This window comes from Carcharodon carcharias, chromosome 1, assembly GCF_017639515.1.
Source record: "Carcharodon carcharias isolate sCarCar2 chromosome 1, sCarCar2.pri, whole genome shotgun sequence".
In the NCBI taxonomy this organism is placed as follows: domain Eukaryota; kingdom Metazoa; phylum Chordata; class Chondrichthyes; order Lamniformes; family Lamnidae; genus Carcharodon; species Carcharodon carcharias.
The window spans coordinates 71162923-71178366 of record NC_054467.1 but is presented as its reverse complement, the minus strand read 5'-3'; the positions used below and the strand labels follow the sequence as shown (position 1 = coordinate 71178366).

At 44.0% G+C, this 15444-nt stretch overlaps 1 protein-coding gene across 1 annotated transcript in view; it reads right to left on the bottom strand.

Moving 5' to 3' along the window:
- mnd1 (meiotic nuclear divisions 1 homolog (S. cerevisiae)) overlaps positions 1-11001 on the bottom strand; it is a 65457-nt gene extending 54456 nt beyond the window's left edge. Inside the window, exons 1-2 of the mRNA XM_041187297.1 lie at positions 10908-11001; positions 9397-9462 (exon numbers count right to left, since the gene is read on the bottom strand). Coding sequence (XP_041043231.1) covers positions 9397-9462; positions 10908-11000 — 159 coding nt within the window. The 5' untranslated portion in view covers position 11001. The remainder of the gene's footprint in view (positions 1-9396; positions 9463-10907) is intronic.
- Positions 11002-15444: the final 4443 nt, after the last annotated feature.

The window sequence follows — 15444 nt, the reverse complement described above, 5'->3', positions numbered from 1 at the left end:
GCAACAATCAGATGAGCCATGATCTTATTGAATGGTGGAGCATGTGAGGGGCTATTTGGCCTACTGCTGCTCCTATTTCCTACATCCTAAGCCTATTATGTAGCACTTTATCAAGTGCCTTTTCGAAGTCCATATAGACTACATCAACCCTCTGTTACCTTATCAAAACATTCAAACAAGTTGGTTAAACATGATTTGCCTTTAACAAATCTCTGCTGGGTGAAAATGGGAACAAGTCGGCTGGTAGCAACTTTAGTGAAGTGATCAGTAATGGGAGGGCATTCCTGCTGAACTGTGAAGTTTCTGGCCAAGGTGACCCCACTTCAAACAGGCAGGTAATTCATTCATAAGATAAAAACAAAAAACTGCGGATGCTGGAAATCCAAAACAAAAACAGAATTACCTGGAAAAACTCAGCAGGTCTGGCAGCATCGGCGGAGAAGGAAAGAGTTGACGTTTCGAGTCCGCATGACCCTTCAACAGAACTGAGTGAATATTAGGAGAGGGGTGAAATATAAGCTGGTTTAAGGTGGGGGGGGGGTGGTGTGGTTGTAGGGACTCGCAAGCAGTGATAGGAGCAGATAATCAAAAGATGTCACAGACAAAAGAACAAAGAAGTGTTGAAGGTGGTGATATTATCTAAACAAATGTGCTAATTAAGAATGGATGGCAGGGCACTCAAGGTACAGCTCTAGTGGGGGTGGGGTGGAAAGACCAGCAGGGCATAAAAGATTTAAAAATAATGGAAATAGGCGGGAAAAGAAAAATCTATATAAATTATTGGAAAAAAACAAAAGGAAGGGGGAAGAAACAGAAAGGGGGTGGGGATGGAGGAGGGAGTTCAAGATCTAAAGTTGTTGAATTCAATATTCAGTCCGGAAGGCTGTAAAGTGCCTAGTCGGAAGATGAGGTGCTGTTCCTCCAGTTTGCGTTGGGCTTCACTGGAACAATGCAGCAAGCCAAGGACAGATGTGGGCAAGAGAGCAGGGTGGAGTGTTAAAATGGCAAGCGACAGGGAGGTTGGGGTGATTCTTGCGGACAGACCGCAGGTGTTCTGCAAAGTGGTCGCCCAGTTTACGTTTGATCTCTCCAATGTAGAGGAGACCGCATTGGGAGCAACGAATGCAGTAGACTAAGTTGGGGGACAAGTGAAATGCTGCTTCACTTGAAAGGAGTGTTTGGGCCCTTGGACAGTGAGGAGAGGGGAAGTGAAGGGGCAGGTGTTGCATCTTTTGCGTGGGCATGGGGAGGTGCCATAGGTGGGGGTTGAGGAGTAGGTGGTGATGGAGGAGTGGACCAGGGTGTCCTGGAGGGAACGATCCCTACGGAATGCCGCCGGGGGGGGGGGGGGGGGGGGGGGGGGGGGTGAAGGGAAGATGTGTTTGGTGGTGGCATCATGCTGGAGTTGAAACTCCATGAGGACTCGAAACATCAACTCTTTTCTTCTCTGCCAATGCTGCCAGACCTGCTGAGTTTTTCCAGGTATTTCTGTTTTGTTTAGGTAATTCATTCACATGCATTTTGAAGTAGGAACATTGTGCACACCGCCTTCCAACATCTGGGTGTACAAAACAAAGGAATCCGCCTAGAAATAGGTTACCAGGCTTGTTAGGGAATCAACTGTGCTAGTAGCCAATTCAAAAGCACAGATAAGTAACTTCAACTCTTAATCTTTTGGTCACTATTTGACCATTTCAATTTTTAAGAATAAAAACTGCTGGAATCTAAGTTTGTGAGAATATAAACCAATTAACATGGGCATGGGAAAGAAGATATGTCAGGGCGAACAGACAATGTTTGCAGAGTGGGGACATGTTCCAAGATAGCACAAATCATATCTGTCAGCCCTGGCACACGACTGTGACACAATGTTGGTGGGAAACAGTCTTCAAAGAGTCCGGATCATTAGAGAGCCAGTTGTGGAACTGGAGGGACACCTGCAGCTACCATGCAGCACAGACTTGGTAAATCTAGCAATAATAATAGTAAGCTGTGACGTGAAAAATGATGGAATATTCAATTATGGAATGGCACAGAGGGTCACCCTGTTTGCACCTACCTCAAGCAGTAGAACCTTCACTTTAGCAGCAATTAGATAGATCACTTACTGACAGGACATAGCCTGTACATAGAATTTTTTTCCCCTTGTTTTCACCCATCACTTTTTTGTTCTCTTCCCCCTTCAGCCTTGGCTATAACTTTGATTAAGGTGTTGAGGCGCCTTACAAGTCTTTTAGAATTTTTATCCCCTGTTATGACTCTCCACTTTATTTGGCTCCCTTCCTTTAAAGTTCACTTGTAAGTAATTTACTACATCACTCCTAATGTGCTCTCTACCTAACTAAATCTGCACCTAAGAATATTCAGTAAAAATAGCACAAATATAGCATACGTTCCTTAGCTACAGGTTGCCACCACAAGGGAAAAGAGACTTGGATTCTTCCATGAGTCACAGAAATTTAAATTCTAAAGTATTCCTATCCATACAAAAGAACACGCAGACAATTTCAGGTCTAATTTGCTACTGATAATTATAGACTCAATGTGAGTAGACTCTTTAATCAGCTGCAAAATTTGGCCTGAAATGAAACCATAAACATTAGATTATGCACTAATGGGTTTTAATGTCCGATTTCCCATTATAGCTTGAAATGATTGCCTGAAATATCTTGAACCAGAAAGGAAAAACTCTAGTTCTGGGCTTATTTCTCAGTAATTTCATTTTCTTCTTGTACTGTTTCAAAGGGAAGGGATGTCCAAGTAAGTACATGCACTGTTTAAAATAACTTGATGGAAATTCAATGTAGAATTTTGACTGACTTTTTATTAAAAAACTTCAAGCATCTGCACATGCGCTGTTTAACACTGAAATCATAAAGTTGCTATCCAAGTTGCCCTGCTCCCCTAGATGCTTTGCTTTAAGTATTTAGCAAAGAAACTTAGCATTATGATATACTGAAGGGCACTAGGCATAACAGGAAAAGTTAAGGCTTGTCCATTCAAATTATTGGCTATCCCTCGCCCATGAGTCCAAAGATGGCTAATGAGGCCAAACCAAGATCTGCAGACTTCATTGCAAGTGGGACATTTCTTGCCATGGGGGAATAAATGATAAATGTGCAGTGATAAATGTTTTTTCTTCAGATTGGAGGAAGGTTTGTAGTGGAGTTCAACTGAGGTCAGCGTTGGGACCCTTGCTCTTCCTGATATATATTAATGACCTAGGCTGCAGCGTGCAGGGGATGATTTCAAAATTTGCAGATGATACAATGGCTGGAAATGTTGTCAACTGTGATGAGGATAGTCTTGAACTTCAAAAGGACATAGAATTGTTGGTGGATTGGGCAGACAAGTGGTAGATGAGGTTCAGTGCAAAGAAGTGTGAAGTGATCCATTTTGGCAGGGAGAATATGGTGAGACAGTAAAAAATAAAGGGAGACATTCTAAAGGAGATACAGAAACAGAGGGCCCTAGACGTATATGTACATAGGTCAATGAAGTTGGCAGGACATGTTGACAGAGCAGTTAATAAAGCATATAGTATCGTAGGCTTTATTGAGAGGGGCATTGAGTACAAGGGTAAGGTGTTCACTTTGAACTTGTATAAGGCACTAGTTAGGCCTCATCAAGAGTACTGCATCCAGTCTGGGCACCATACTTGAGGAAGGACATGAAGGCATTAGAGGGAGTATAGAGGAGATTCACAAGAATGATTCCAGGGATAAAGAACTGTAGCTCTGAGGATAGATTGGAGAGGTTGGGACTCTTTTCCTTGGAGAAAAGAAGGCTGAGAGGGGACTTGATAGAGGCATTCAAGATCCTGAGGGATATGGACAGGGTAAATAGTGAGAAACTGTTCCCACGCAAGGGAAAATCAAGAACTAGAGGGCACAGATTCAAAATAATTGCAAAAGGAGTAAACGTGATGTAAGAATTTTTTTTTTATCCAAAGGGTGGTTGGAGTCTGGAATGAACTTTCTGAAAGGAAGGTGTAGGCAGGTTCGATCGATGTATTCAAAAAGGAATTGGGATTGCTACCTGGAAAGAAATAATGTGCAAGATTACGGGAATAAGGTAGGGGAGTGGGATTAGGGGGAGTGCTCTTTCAGACAGTCGGTGTAGACTCAATGGGACAAATGGCCTTCTTCTGCACTGTCAAAATTCTGTGATTTGATGTCTGGTCGTGTATTATCAGTTTGGATCATGGCACATTCTTTTCGCCACTTTCACGTTTCCTCTTCGTTTTGACGTCGTTGGGTCTCAAAATGCTGGGATCCTTCCCACAGACTCTGCCACCATCCAGTTCAGTCCAAGGTGATGGTGTCCCAGGAGTTGACGTCAATGTTGCATTTCTTCATGTTGGCTTTCAGCACATCCTTGAAGCGCTTCTGTCCTCCTCTGGTGCATCCTGACTGAGCTGGGAGAAGAACACCAGCTTTAGAAACCTGGTATCTGACATCTAAACTATATGACCAACCTAACAAAGCTGATGGTGGGTGATCATAGCATTGGTGGTTGTGCTGCCTGTTTGTGAAAGACGACTGATGTTGATGCGTCTGTCCTCCCACTTAATATGTTAAGATCTTCTGCAGGCAGTGTTGATCATCTGACTCGTGCTTTGGAGATGCCTCTTGTACATTGTCCATGTTTTAGTTGCATGCTGTTAGGGAAAGATCTTGTCCGCATGGTAAACCATGAGCTTGGTTTCAATTTTGATGTTGTGATCGTCAAAAACTTGCTTCATTAGAGGCCAAAGACTACACCAGCAAATTTCAGGCAATGCTAGATTTCTTTGTCAATGTGAGCTTTGTGTGAAGGATAACTTCCAAGGTATTGGAAGGGTTCCATAGTTTCCAAACACCACGAATCCTAATCAATGGGGCTGGGGCGTGTGCATTTGGAGCTTGCCGACAGGGAACTTTGGACTTCTTAATGTTGAGTGCAAGTCCCATCTTCTTGTATGCCTCAGTAAAAATGTCACCGAATCTCTGGAGATCAGTCTCCAACACAGTGTTTACTGCAATAGCATCAGCATATTGCAGCACAATGACTGAGATATGGGTAATCTTAGTTTTTGATTGACGTCATCAGAGTTGAAATAGTTTACTGTCCATCGATAAATAAGCTGCACTCCAGCAAGGAGCTTGTCTCTAGTCAGTCGGAGCATAACAGCAAGGAAGATCAAAAAAGAAACAGTTGGAGCGATGACAAACCTTGTTTGACTCCTGTCTTAACCTCAAAGGGTCAGTAATGGATCCATTGTTAAGAATCATCACTCACATAGCATCATGAAGAAGGAGAATAGCGGTAATGAATTCTGGAGGGCATCCATACTTCAGCAGAATCTTTCAGAGTGCCTCACGATTTAGAGTCGAAGTCCTTTGTCAAATCAAAGAAAGCTATGTAGAGAGGTTGATGTTGTTCATGACATTTTTCTTGTAGTTGGTGAACGGTAAAATAAATCACATCAGCTGTGCCTCTTGATGGCCTAAACCCACAGATACGCAGAATAGCTCTTCAGCAAGTGTAATAAGTTGATTTGGAAGTTGAAGCTTGTAATGATCTTTCCTGCAATGGAAAGCAGGAAATGCCTCTGCAATTTCCACAGTTGGATTTGTCCCCTTTCTTGAAGGCTGTCACACTTGTGGCGTCCAAGATCATTTGCAACTTCCTCTTCATTCCAGACCTGTAAGATAAGGGCATGGAGCTGTAATGTTGGTTCTGCTCCTTGTGCTTAAACATTTCAACAGCTCCTGCTGCTTTGTTGTTCTTCATGTGTGTGGTGGCTTTCATCACCTCCATAGGCATTGGTGAAGTTCTGAGCTTGTCTCTAACTGGGTGTTGTGGGATGGAGTTGAAAATATTCTAACCAACAATTGATTCTTGATTGAAAAGGTCTTCCAAAAATGTTCTCTCCAATGGTCACTGACAACTTCCTTTCCATGATCAGATACCCCCCTGCCCTTAGGCCTAAGAGGAGCTGGTCTTTGAGTACTTGGGCCGTAATTAGTCTTTATGGCAGTGAAGAAGCCATGGATATCATTCATGTCAGTGAGATGTTATTTCCTTTGCCTTGTCTGCCCATATATTCTTCTTGGTGCACCTTTGTACCTGGGCCTTTACCTGTCAGTGAGCCAGTTTCTTTTGCTTTGAGTTCAGGTCATTCTGCCAGGCACAGAGTCTTGCGCTTACGATCAGTTCGTCGATATTCTGATCATTTTTATCAAACCAATCCTGACAGAAAATCCAAATGCCCCTTTACAGACATTGATAATATTGGACTTAAGGACATCGCAAGCACTGTGGACAGTCTTGTTCTGTTCTTGATTGAAGTTGGTAAATTGTTCCCCAAGGCATTGTTAGAATCGGTCTCTTTTGATTGGGTCCACCAGAGCTTTAAGGTTGATCTATTGTGGACATCTTTTCTGCTGCACCCATCATTTGGGAGCCAGTTTGATGGATATAATTGAACGAATAAGTCGGTGATCGATCCAGCAGTTATCAGCCTGTCATTGCTCTCATTGTGTGGATATCTTTATGACTTCAGGGACAGACAATGATGTAATCGATCAGGTGCCAATGCTTGGACCATGGGTGTTGCCATGATATTTTGTACTTGTTCTTATGGTGGAACAGGGTGTTGGTGATGATAAGCCCATGTTCTGCATATTTGGTAAGGAGAAGAATGCAACTGTAGTTGACATTTCGAGTGCCTTCCTTGACAATAGTTCCATTCCAGAGACTGGAATCTCTTCCAACTCTGGCATTGAAATCTTCGAGAAGAATAAGCTATCCTCTTTCGGAACTCCAGAGAGAACTTGGTCAAGTTTGGCATAGAAATCTTCCCTGGTTTCATCATCAGCGTCCAGAGTTGGGGAATACGCATTGATCACATTGGCAAATTGGTGCCTTGCCGGTTTGAGATGCAGAGTCATGAGGCAATTTCTTCCAAGAGGGAGCCCATGAAGCTGGTTCAGTAGTTCATTTTGATGGCAAATCCAACTCCATGAACTTTGCATTCTTCTGATTTCCCTTTCCAGAAGGGAGTATGCCTGCCTCGGAGTTCTCTGAGCTGCCCCTCTCCAGATCACCAGATCTCACTCAGGGTGGCAATGTTGATATCATACTGCCGGAGTTCTCGGGTGACAAACACCGTGCAACACTTTGGGTGTGCTGATGATCCAGGTGGCAAACTTTATTACTTTTGTCTTTTGTGTGTTTCGAATGCAGAAGGTGATCCCTCTGGACATGGCTATCCAGTCAGGAGAGGTGAGGCAGACTATGTTTAGGGCACCTTTTCTAACCCCCTCCCCAATAAGGAGTTGGCAGAATAGATCTAAGGAGGGCTGCTCAGTCGCAGTTACAAGTGTTGAAAGGCATCCCTGCCTCGTCCAAGTGCTGGACGACCATTTTGTAACTGCCACCTCTGTGCCAGATCATGACTAGAAGCTTCCAGACCACACAACCTTGCTCCTGTCGCAGTTACAAGTGTTGAAAGGCATCCCTGCCTCGTCCAAGTGCTGGACGACCATTTTGTAACTGCCACCTCTGTGCCAGATCATGACTAGAAGCTTCCAGACCACACAACCTTGCTCCTGTCACCATTTGCTGGTCGTTGAAGGAGCTGGATGATGTCCTCGGAAAGAAAGACAACGGTGCATGACATCTTTTAGCGTGGAGAAACTGTTGCACAGCAGCTTCCGCGTGTCTTGAAAGAACAAAACTTTGATCCAATGGCAAGGAAACCAAGGCGATTGGAGGTTTAATTTTGCTGCAGCCTTAGTCCGCTGGAACAGCCATTGAGGTATTCCAGATGATACATCTTCCTCCAGCTGTTCTGCCGTTGAGGACTTGCTTGCCACAGCACCATCCACTGAGTATTTCCATGGTTCCCAAAGCGGCCCATGACTTAAGGAGTCCCACCGTACTTCATCCTGGTTTGATCGGTCCTTTCTAACTCATTGCCCAGGTTCCATGGCGAGAATGAGGGGGTGGGCTTTGTGGATTTTTAACAGTGTGATGAATCTTAATTACTTCCAAATAACCTCTCAGGCACTGAAAATCAACTTTTAGAAATATGGAGTCTTATTGCTTCAGATTTTGATTATCATTAGAAATTTTTTAAAGTTTTTGTTTTACTTTTCCTTTCTGCCTTTCATCTCCATCTTAATTCCATCTTTCTTGCATGATTTGACATTGAATTAACTATCCTAATATTCACTTCCTAATTTTGTCTTAGTAATGATTCTTCAATCTGATTGCTTAAAGAGACACACCATTGCTTGCCCTGTTCACACAGGTCCCAGATCCCTTGTAGAGGGCACTGTGCTGTTATTACTCTCTGATTGCCACTTGCTTCAGTCCAAAAACCCACAATACACCTGTGGACAAGTTTAAGTATTATGAACGGCTAACATGCATGATCCCACTGCTCTTGAAATATGATTGTTGTCTTTACTGCTATGCCACCCCTAAGGTTGAGTCTCTCTGCTTGGTAGGCTACACAAGTTAGACAAATTTTTGATCTACCGGGGTCATCGGGGACAGGCAGGAAAATGGCCAAAATCAGATCTGCCATGATTTTATTAAAATGGCAGAGCAGGCTCTAAGGGCCGAATGGCCTACTCCTGCTCCTATTTCTTATGTTCTTATGAATTATGCCAGTATCCTAACATGCACTAAATCCCTTTGACCCATCATCCCTGGGCTTGCTGGCCTACATTGGAAGCAAGTCCAGCAATGTTTCAATTTTAAAACTCTCATGCTCACTTTCAAATCCCTGCATTGCCTCACCCCCGCACAATCTGTGCAACCACTTCTAACTCCACAACCCTCTGAGATCTCTGCTTCCCTCCAATTTCGGCCCCTTGGACATTGCTGGTTTTAATTACTATTGGTAGCAGTGTCTTCTGCTGCTTGAACTCTAAAGCTCTGGAATTCCCTCCCCGTTTCACTCTCCACCTTTAATGTCTCCTAAAACCTGCCTTTTCAATCAATTTTTGGTCACATTTCCTAATATCTCTTTATATGGTTCACTGTCAAATTTTATGTTATAACACTCTTGTTGAAGCGCCTTGGGGCTTTTTACTATTTTAAAGGTACAACATAAATGCACACCGTTGTTGATGGGGAATATCCAAGAGCAGCAGACCCAATGACTTCATTCAGGTTTGAGTGTCACTCCAAAGGCAAGTAAAAGTATGCATCTTGATTGTTCCCATTTGTCTACTTATTCCCAACAGTCAATTATTCTGAATAAAGAACTGGTTAAGTGCAAAACAAACATTTAATTACAAGCTTCTGTTACTTCACATGTAATGTAGTGCTGATCAATCTGTGAAACAAACAATACTGATGAAGCACTTCAGCTTTACAGCAGGAATTTTCAATACTCACTGTTTCAAAAAATATTTCCATCATACGAGTTCGCTTCTCTTCAATGCTCAGTCCTTTCTTTTTAGACTAAGAATTCAAGGATCAACATAGAAAGGTTACTGTAAGCTTACCTGATTGTGTTACAATATTCAAAGCATTTCACTCAATTATTGTGCAGTTTCTGCCATTTTGTTTAATTAAAAAATTACAAAGTAGGTCCAGTACTCTGCCAAGATCATCATTTTCAATGTAAGTGGGCTCAGTGGAAGAAATGCATATTACAAACAGGATTAGGCAATGAATGAATGCTACGGAATTTTAGCTCACCATCTTGGCGATTAAGATTTTAATCACAAATGTACTATGGCATTCAGTTGCACAAAGGACAGTTTTATTCTTTGACCATTTCCTGAATTTACTGATATTTTACAATATAACTTAATCTCATTTTTTCTATTTTTGTGGCTTCTCTTTGGTACTACTTAGTCTTTATTCTAAGATCCAGAACATGTAGAAAACAAATTTATCTTTCTGCAATTAAGAATGCACCAGATTGGGGAAGGAAGTCTGCAACCTTTCAGACTGGTCCAATGCATAGAAATTGTCTCTCTGGCTGTGTGTTCTTAATAACATTGGATTATGTGTAGATTAGAAGTACAGCTAGTGAGGCATCATGAACAACAATGGTCTCATGAAATTTATTCAACGGCCTTAAAGAAATCAGCAAGAAATTTCCTTATGAGCATTTCCCACAAGATTTTGCCTTCCCAGGAATTAGCAATACAAGGTATTGGAGAAAGGTGCACGAGCTTGCACCACCTAATGGATAAAATGGGCAATGGTGGAGCCCAGTGAGCTTTCCTCAGGCTTCTTTTCAGAGTCACTGCGCGTTTGAGAGGGCAGAAGAGATTAGTAAACCATTGCGCATCACATGAGACTCGCAGCTGAGTTTTGGAAAGTTCGAGGCCACTACAGGCGGCATTGGAGAAATCAGATTCAGAGGTGACAAAAACGTGGAAAAGGTTTTCGAGTGGCAGTGGGCGCAAGGTACAGAAAGAGAGGCAGGGCATGCTGTAGACATGGAAAGGGCATAGCGGAAGTAATAGTGTAAGAGCCACTGCTGCAGACAGTTATCAATTTAATCAAGGAAATACAGGGTCATAGGCTGGGTGATGGAGAAGAAGCATCTGGTAGTCAACTGTGTAAAGTACATCAGGAAGGGCGCGGGATAAAAAAAGAGGCGATAGAAGGGGCAGGAAAGATTATGTCTGGGCTTAAGACTGGAGCCTGCAATTTGACAGGTTAGTGGAGGTGGGGGCGGACGGTTTTACATTTAGCATTTTAATGCGCTGGGATAGGCGATCCCAGAGATGAGAAAATGCATGAGGCAGGTAACAGCGTCAGGTCATTGGGGAGTTGGAGAGACCAGTGATGAAGATAGAAGGAAAAGTTTAAACACAAGGAAGGGCTTCAGAGAGATGTACACGGAGCGGGGAGAGGAGCAGGCTCCAGGCCAGGGGATTCACACTCACCATGTTGTCGGACAGCCCAGACTCTCCGCCGTCTCCAAGGAGACCAACCGCAAAGCTCAAATCTTGGCGCCTTCCGGCCACCCAGCATCCCATGCGAATCTGCTGAAGAAAGACTTCCGGGAGAAAGAAAGGACGCCTCCTGGCTTTCCTGTTGCTGAGCAACAGGCCTCCGCACTGCCGACTGGAGACAGCGGCCCCTGTGGCAGCTGGAGAATGGAAAGGGAGCTCAGCAGCTAGAGAACCTGCTGGTTTTGATAATGTGCACTTCTTAAATGATGTTTTCATTCTCGTGGAAAGTGAGTGTCGCTGGCAAGCCTAACATTTATTACCCATCCCTAATTGCCCTTGAGAAGGTGGTGAGCTGCCCCTTTGAACGGCTGCAGTCCACGTGCTGTTAGGAAGGAAGCTCCAAGATTTTGACCCAGCGACATTAGAGAAAACCGTGATATATTTCCAAGTCAGGATGGTGAGTGGCTTGGAGGGGAACTTACAGGTGGTGGTGTTCCTATGTCTCTGCTCCCTTGTCAGGTGTTGTTGAAGGAGCCTTGGCACAGTGCATCTTGTAGATGGTACACACTGCAGCCACTGTGCGTCGCTGGTGAATAGAATGAATGTTTAAGGTGATGGAACAGCTGCCAATCAAGCGGGCTGCTTTGTCCTGGACGATGTTGAGCTCCTTGAGTTTTATTGGACTGGCACTCATCCACGCAAGTGGAGAGTATTCCAGCATAATGATCAATAGTATAAAAACTAAAAATACTGGGGGAAAAAATCAGCTGGTCTGGCAGCATCTGTGGAGAGAGAAACAATTAACATTGAGTCCGTATGACTTCAGAGCTGAAGAGAGGTAGAAATGTGATGAATTTTATATTGTTTAAAAGGTGGAGCAGGTGGAACAAAATAGATTAGGAATAGGTGGGAGATATTTGACAAAGATGTCATGAACACAAGACAAAATAAGTGGGAATGATAATGTTAAAGACTAAAGCAGTTGCTAATAGTAGCATAATGGTAAGGTAACAGAATGTGTTAATAGCAGAACAAGGCTCCGTGCTCTCAGAAACCAGAACATAAGAACAATGTGCAGACAGGCTCTGTTGGGGGAGGGGGTTGTGGGAAAAAAAATCAAAATGGAGGACAGAGTTCATGGTCTAAGTTGTTAAACTCAATGTTAAGTCTAAAAGGCTGTAAAGTACCAAATTGAAAGATGAGGTACTGTTCCTCCAGTTTTCGTTGGGCTTCACTGGAGCATTTGTAGCAGGCCAAGGACAGAAACGCAGGCACGAGAACAAAATGGTGAATTGAAATGGTGAGCGACAAGAAGGTCGGATCATGCTTGCGGACTGAGCGAAGGTGTTCCGCAAAGCGGTCAGCCAGTCTGCGTTTAGTCTACCCAATATAGAAGAGACTGCTTTGGAAGAAGCAAATACAGTTGACCAAATTGAACCAAGTGCAAGGGAATCATTGCTTCACCTGGAAGGAGTGTTTGGGGCTTTGGACAGTGAGGAGAGAGGAGGTAAAGGGGCAGCTGTTACACCTCCTGTGATTACATGAGAAGGTGCCGTGGGAAGAGGATGAGATGTTGGGTGTGTAGAGGAGTTGTCATGGGGGGAACAGTCCCTACGGAATGCTGACAGAGGAGGTGAGGGGAAGATGTGCATGGAATCATGCTGGAGTTGGGGGAAATGGCAGAGGATGATCTGTTGAATGCAGAGGCTGGTGGACTGAAAAGTGAGGACAAGGGGAACGCTATCATGGCTCTGGGAGGGAGGGGAAGGGGTGAGGGCAGAGGTGCGGGAGATGGGTCGGACACAGTTGAGGGTTCTGTCAACACAGTGGGTGGGAAACCTCAGTTAAGGAAGACATGTCAGAAGCACTGTTTTAGAAGGTAGCATCATCAGAACAGATGTGATGGAAGCAGAGAAAGTAGAAGAATGGGATCGAGTCTTTACAGAAAGCAGGGTGTGAGGAGGTGTAGTTGAGGTAGCTGTGGGAATCGATGGGCTTGTAATGTGTATATTGGTAGACAGACTATCACCAGAAATGGAGAGAGAGAAGGGAAAGGAAGTGTCGGAGATGCACATATGAAGGTGAGAGAGGGTGGAAATTGGAAACAAAATTGATAAACTTTTCCAGGTCCAAATGAGACCATGAAGCTGCACCGATACAGTCATCAGTGTACCAGAAAAAGAGTTGTGGGAAGGAACCTGAGAAGGACTGGAACAAGGAATGTTCCACATATCCCACAAAAAAGACAGGCATAACTGGGCCCATGTGGGTACCCATAGACACACCTTTTATTTGGAGGAAGTGAGACAAGTTAAAGGAGAAATTGTTCAGTGAGGGAACAAGTTCAGCCAGGAGGATGGCAGCGGAGGGGGATTGTTTGGGCCCCTGTTCAAGGAAGAAAAGCGGAGAACCCTCAGACCATCCTTGGGGGGGGGGCGCGGGGGAGGAATCAGTGGTATATGCTTTTAATGCAAGAAATCTGGTGAATAAGACAGGTGATCTGAAGGCAGAGATAGACTCTTGGAAGTATATTATAGCTGTTACTGAGAATTGGTTTAAAGAGCAGGAATGACAGCTAAACATTCCTGGTTACAGGGTTTGAAATGGAATAGAGAGGGGGTTAAAAAGGAGACGGGTCACAATACTGGTTAAAGAAACTATGGGCCACAATTTCCGATGGAGTGGTAATTGAGTTGGATTGCCACTTCGCTTGAAAGTTTTTACCTTGTAATCCTATCTCGCCTGATGTTCCGACTCAGGCCAGGCAAGAGCTGGATAGTGCAGTGCGTCCCTGGGGCCTAGAGTCGCAGGCAAGGAAGCTATGCCCCCATTTTTATGGCACAGCTGCTGTAAACCAGGTTAAAAGATCCAAACAGGTTTAAAAGTCCTTGACAAGGCTGGGAGAAGATAACTATATAAGGTAAGTGAGCAGGATTATTGGGAGTGGGGTGGGGGTGCAGGGGCTTTGCCGGGTTGTGTTGAGCCTTTGGGGAGGGCTGCAGGGGTGTATTGGTGGTGGGGGGGGGGGGGGGGGGGGGGGGGGGGCAGTGCAGGGGTGTTGTCTTGAGTCAGGCCTGAGGGACGATGTCAGCTTGGGTTGGGCCTTCGTGGGGGGTGGTGGTGGTGTGTCGGTTCAGACCTTGGATCCTTGGATGTTGGGAGCGGGGTGGGGAGCAGGCAGTGGAGGTGTCAAGACCTGATTTGGAGGTGGAGGGGAGATTTAGGGAAGGTTGACAGTCAGGCCTGGCTGGGGGAGGGTGGGTCGGGGAAGTCCCGTGGGCTGTGGGAAGTCCCCTGTGGGGTGGGGGGGGGAAGTGGGAGACATTGGGGGGCGGAATCCTGTGGATTGGCCGTGTCCCATGGGGGTTAAACTGAGCAACAAAAAAGGGTCAATCACCCTGTTGCGAATACACTGTGGACTCTCAAACAAACAAAACAGTCAGAGAAGATAGAAGAACAAATATATAGGCAATTGTTGAGAACTGCAGAAACAATAGGATATTAATTATAGTGGATTTGAACTACCATAATATTATCTGGGATAAAAATCAGTATAAAAGGTGTAGAGGGCACTGAATTCAGGAGAACCTTTTTAGGCTGTACATACTCAACCCAACAAGATAAGGGTAGTCCTTGGTTTAGCTGTAGGAAATGAGGCTGGGCAGATGGAAGGAGTATCAGTGGGACAGCATTTTGGTGCTAAGCATAGTTATGGAAAAGGACAAAGATAGACCAAGACTAAGTTTTAATTTGGGGAAAGGTCAGTTTTTCTAAGCTGAGATGTGATTTAGAAATAGCGACTTGAAACAGCTACTTGAAGGTAAAACAGTGTGAGAGCAGTGAGTGTTATTCAAGGAGGAGAAAGGGAGAGTTCAGAACAAATACATTCCTGAAAGAAAAAGGGTTGAACTCCCAAATCTCGAGCCTCTGGATGTCAAAGACTTACAGAGCAGGATAAGGTGAAAAAAAGGAAGCTTAGTCAGAAACCAAGAGGTCAAAAACACAGAAAGCCTAAAGCGTATAGAAAATCCAGGGGTAAAATTAAAAATGGAATTAAGAAAGCAAGAAGAGAGCATGAAAAAATATTGCCATTAAGATCCAAGGAAAACCAAAGGGCAAGAGGATAAATAAGGAAAGAGTAAGGCCAGTTAGAAACCAAAAAGATAATTTGTGTAGAGGCAGACGAAGTGCATGTTTTTAATGAATACTTTGCGTCTCTCTTCACGGAAGAGGGAGATGAGACATTGTAGTTAAAAAGGAGTTTGAAATATTGCATGGTTTAAATTTAGTGAGAAAGAAATATTAAGGGGCTTAGCATCTTTGAAAGTAATAAATTGTCAGGTCGGGATGAAATGTATCCCAGATTGATAAGAGAGAAGGGAGGAAATATCAGAGACTCTCATTATTTTTTAATTGTCTCTGGCTACAGAAGTGGTTTCAGAGGACGGGAGGCAACTAACATCGTAGTGTTGTTTAGAAAGGAAGGTAGGGATACACCGACTAATTACAGGCCAGTCAGCCTTAACTC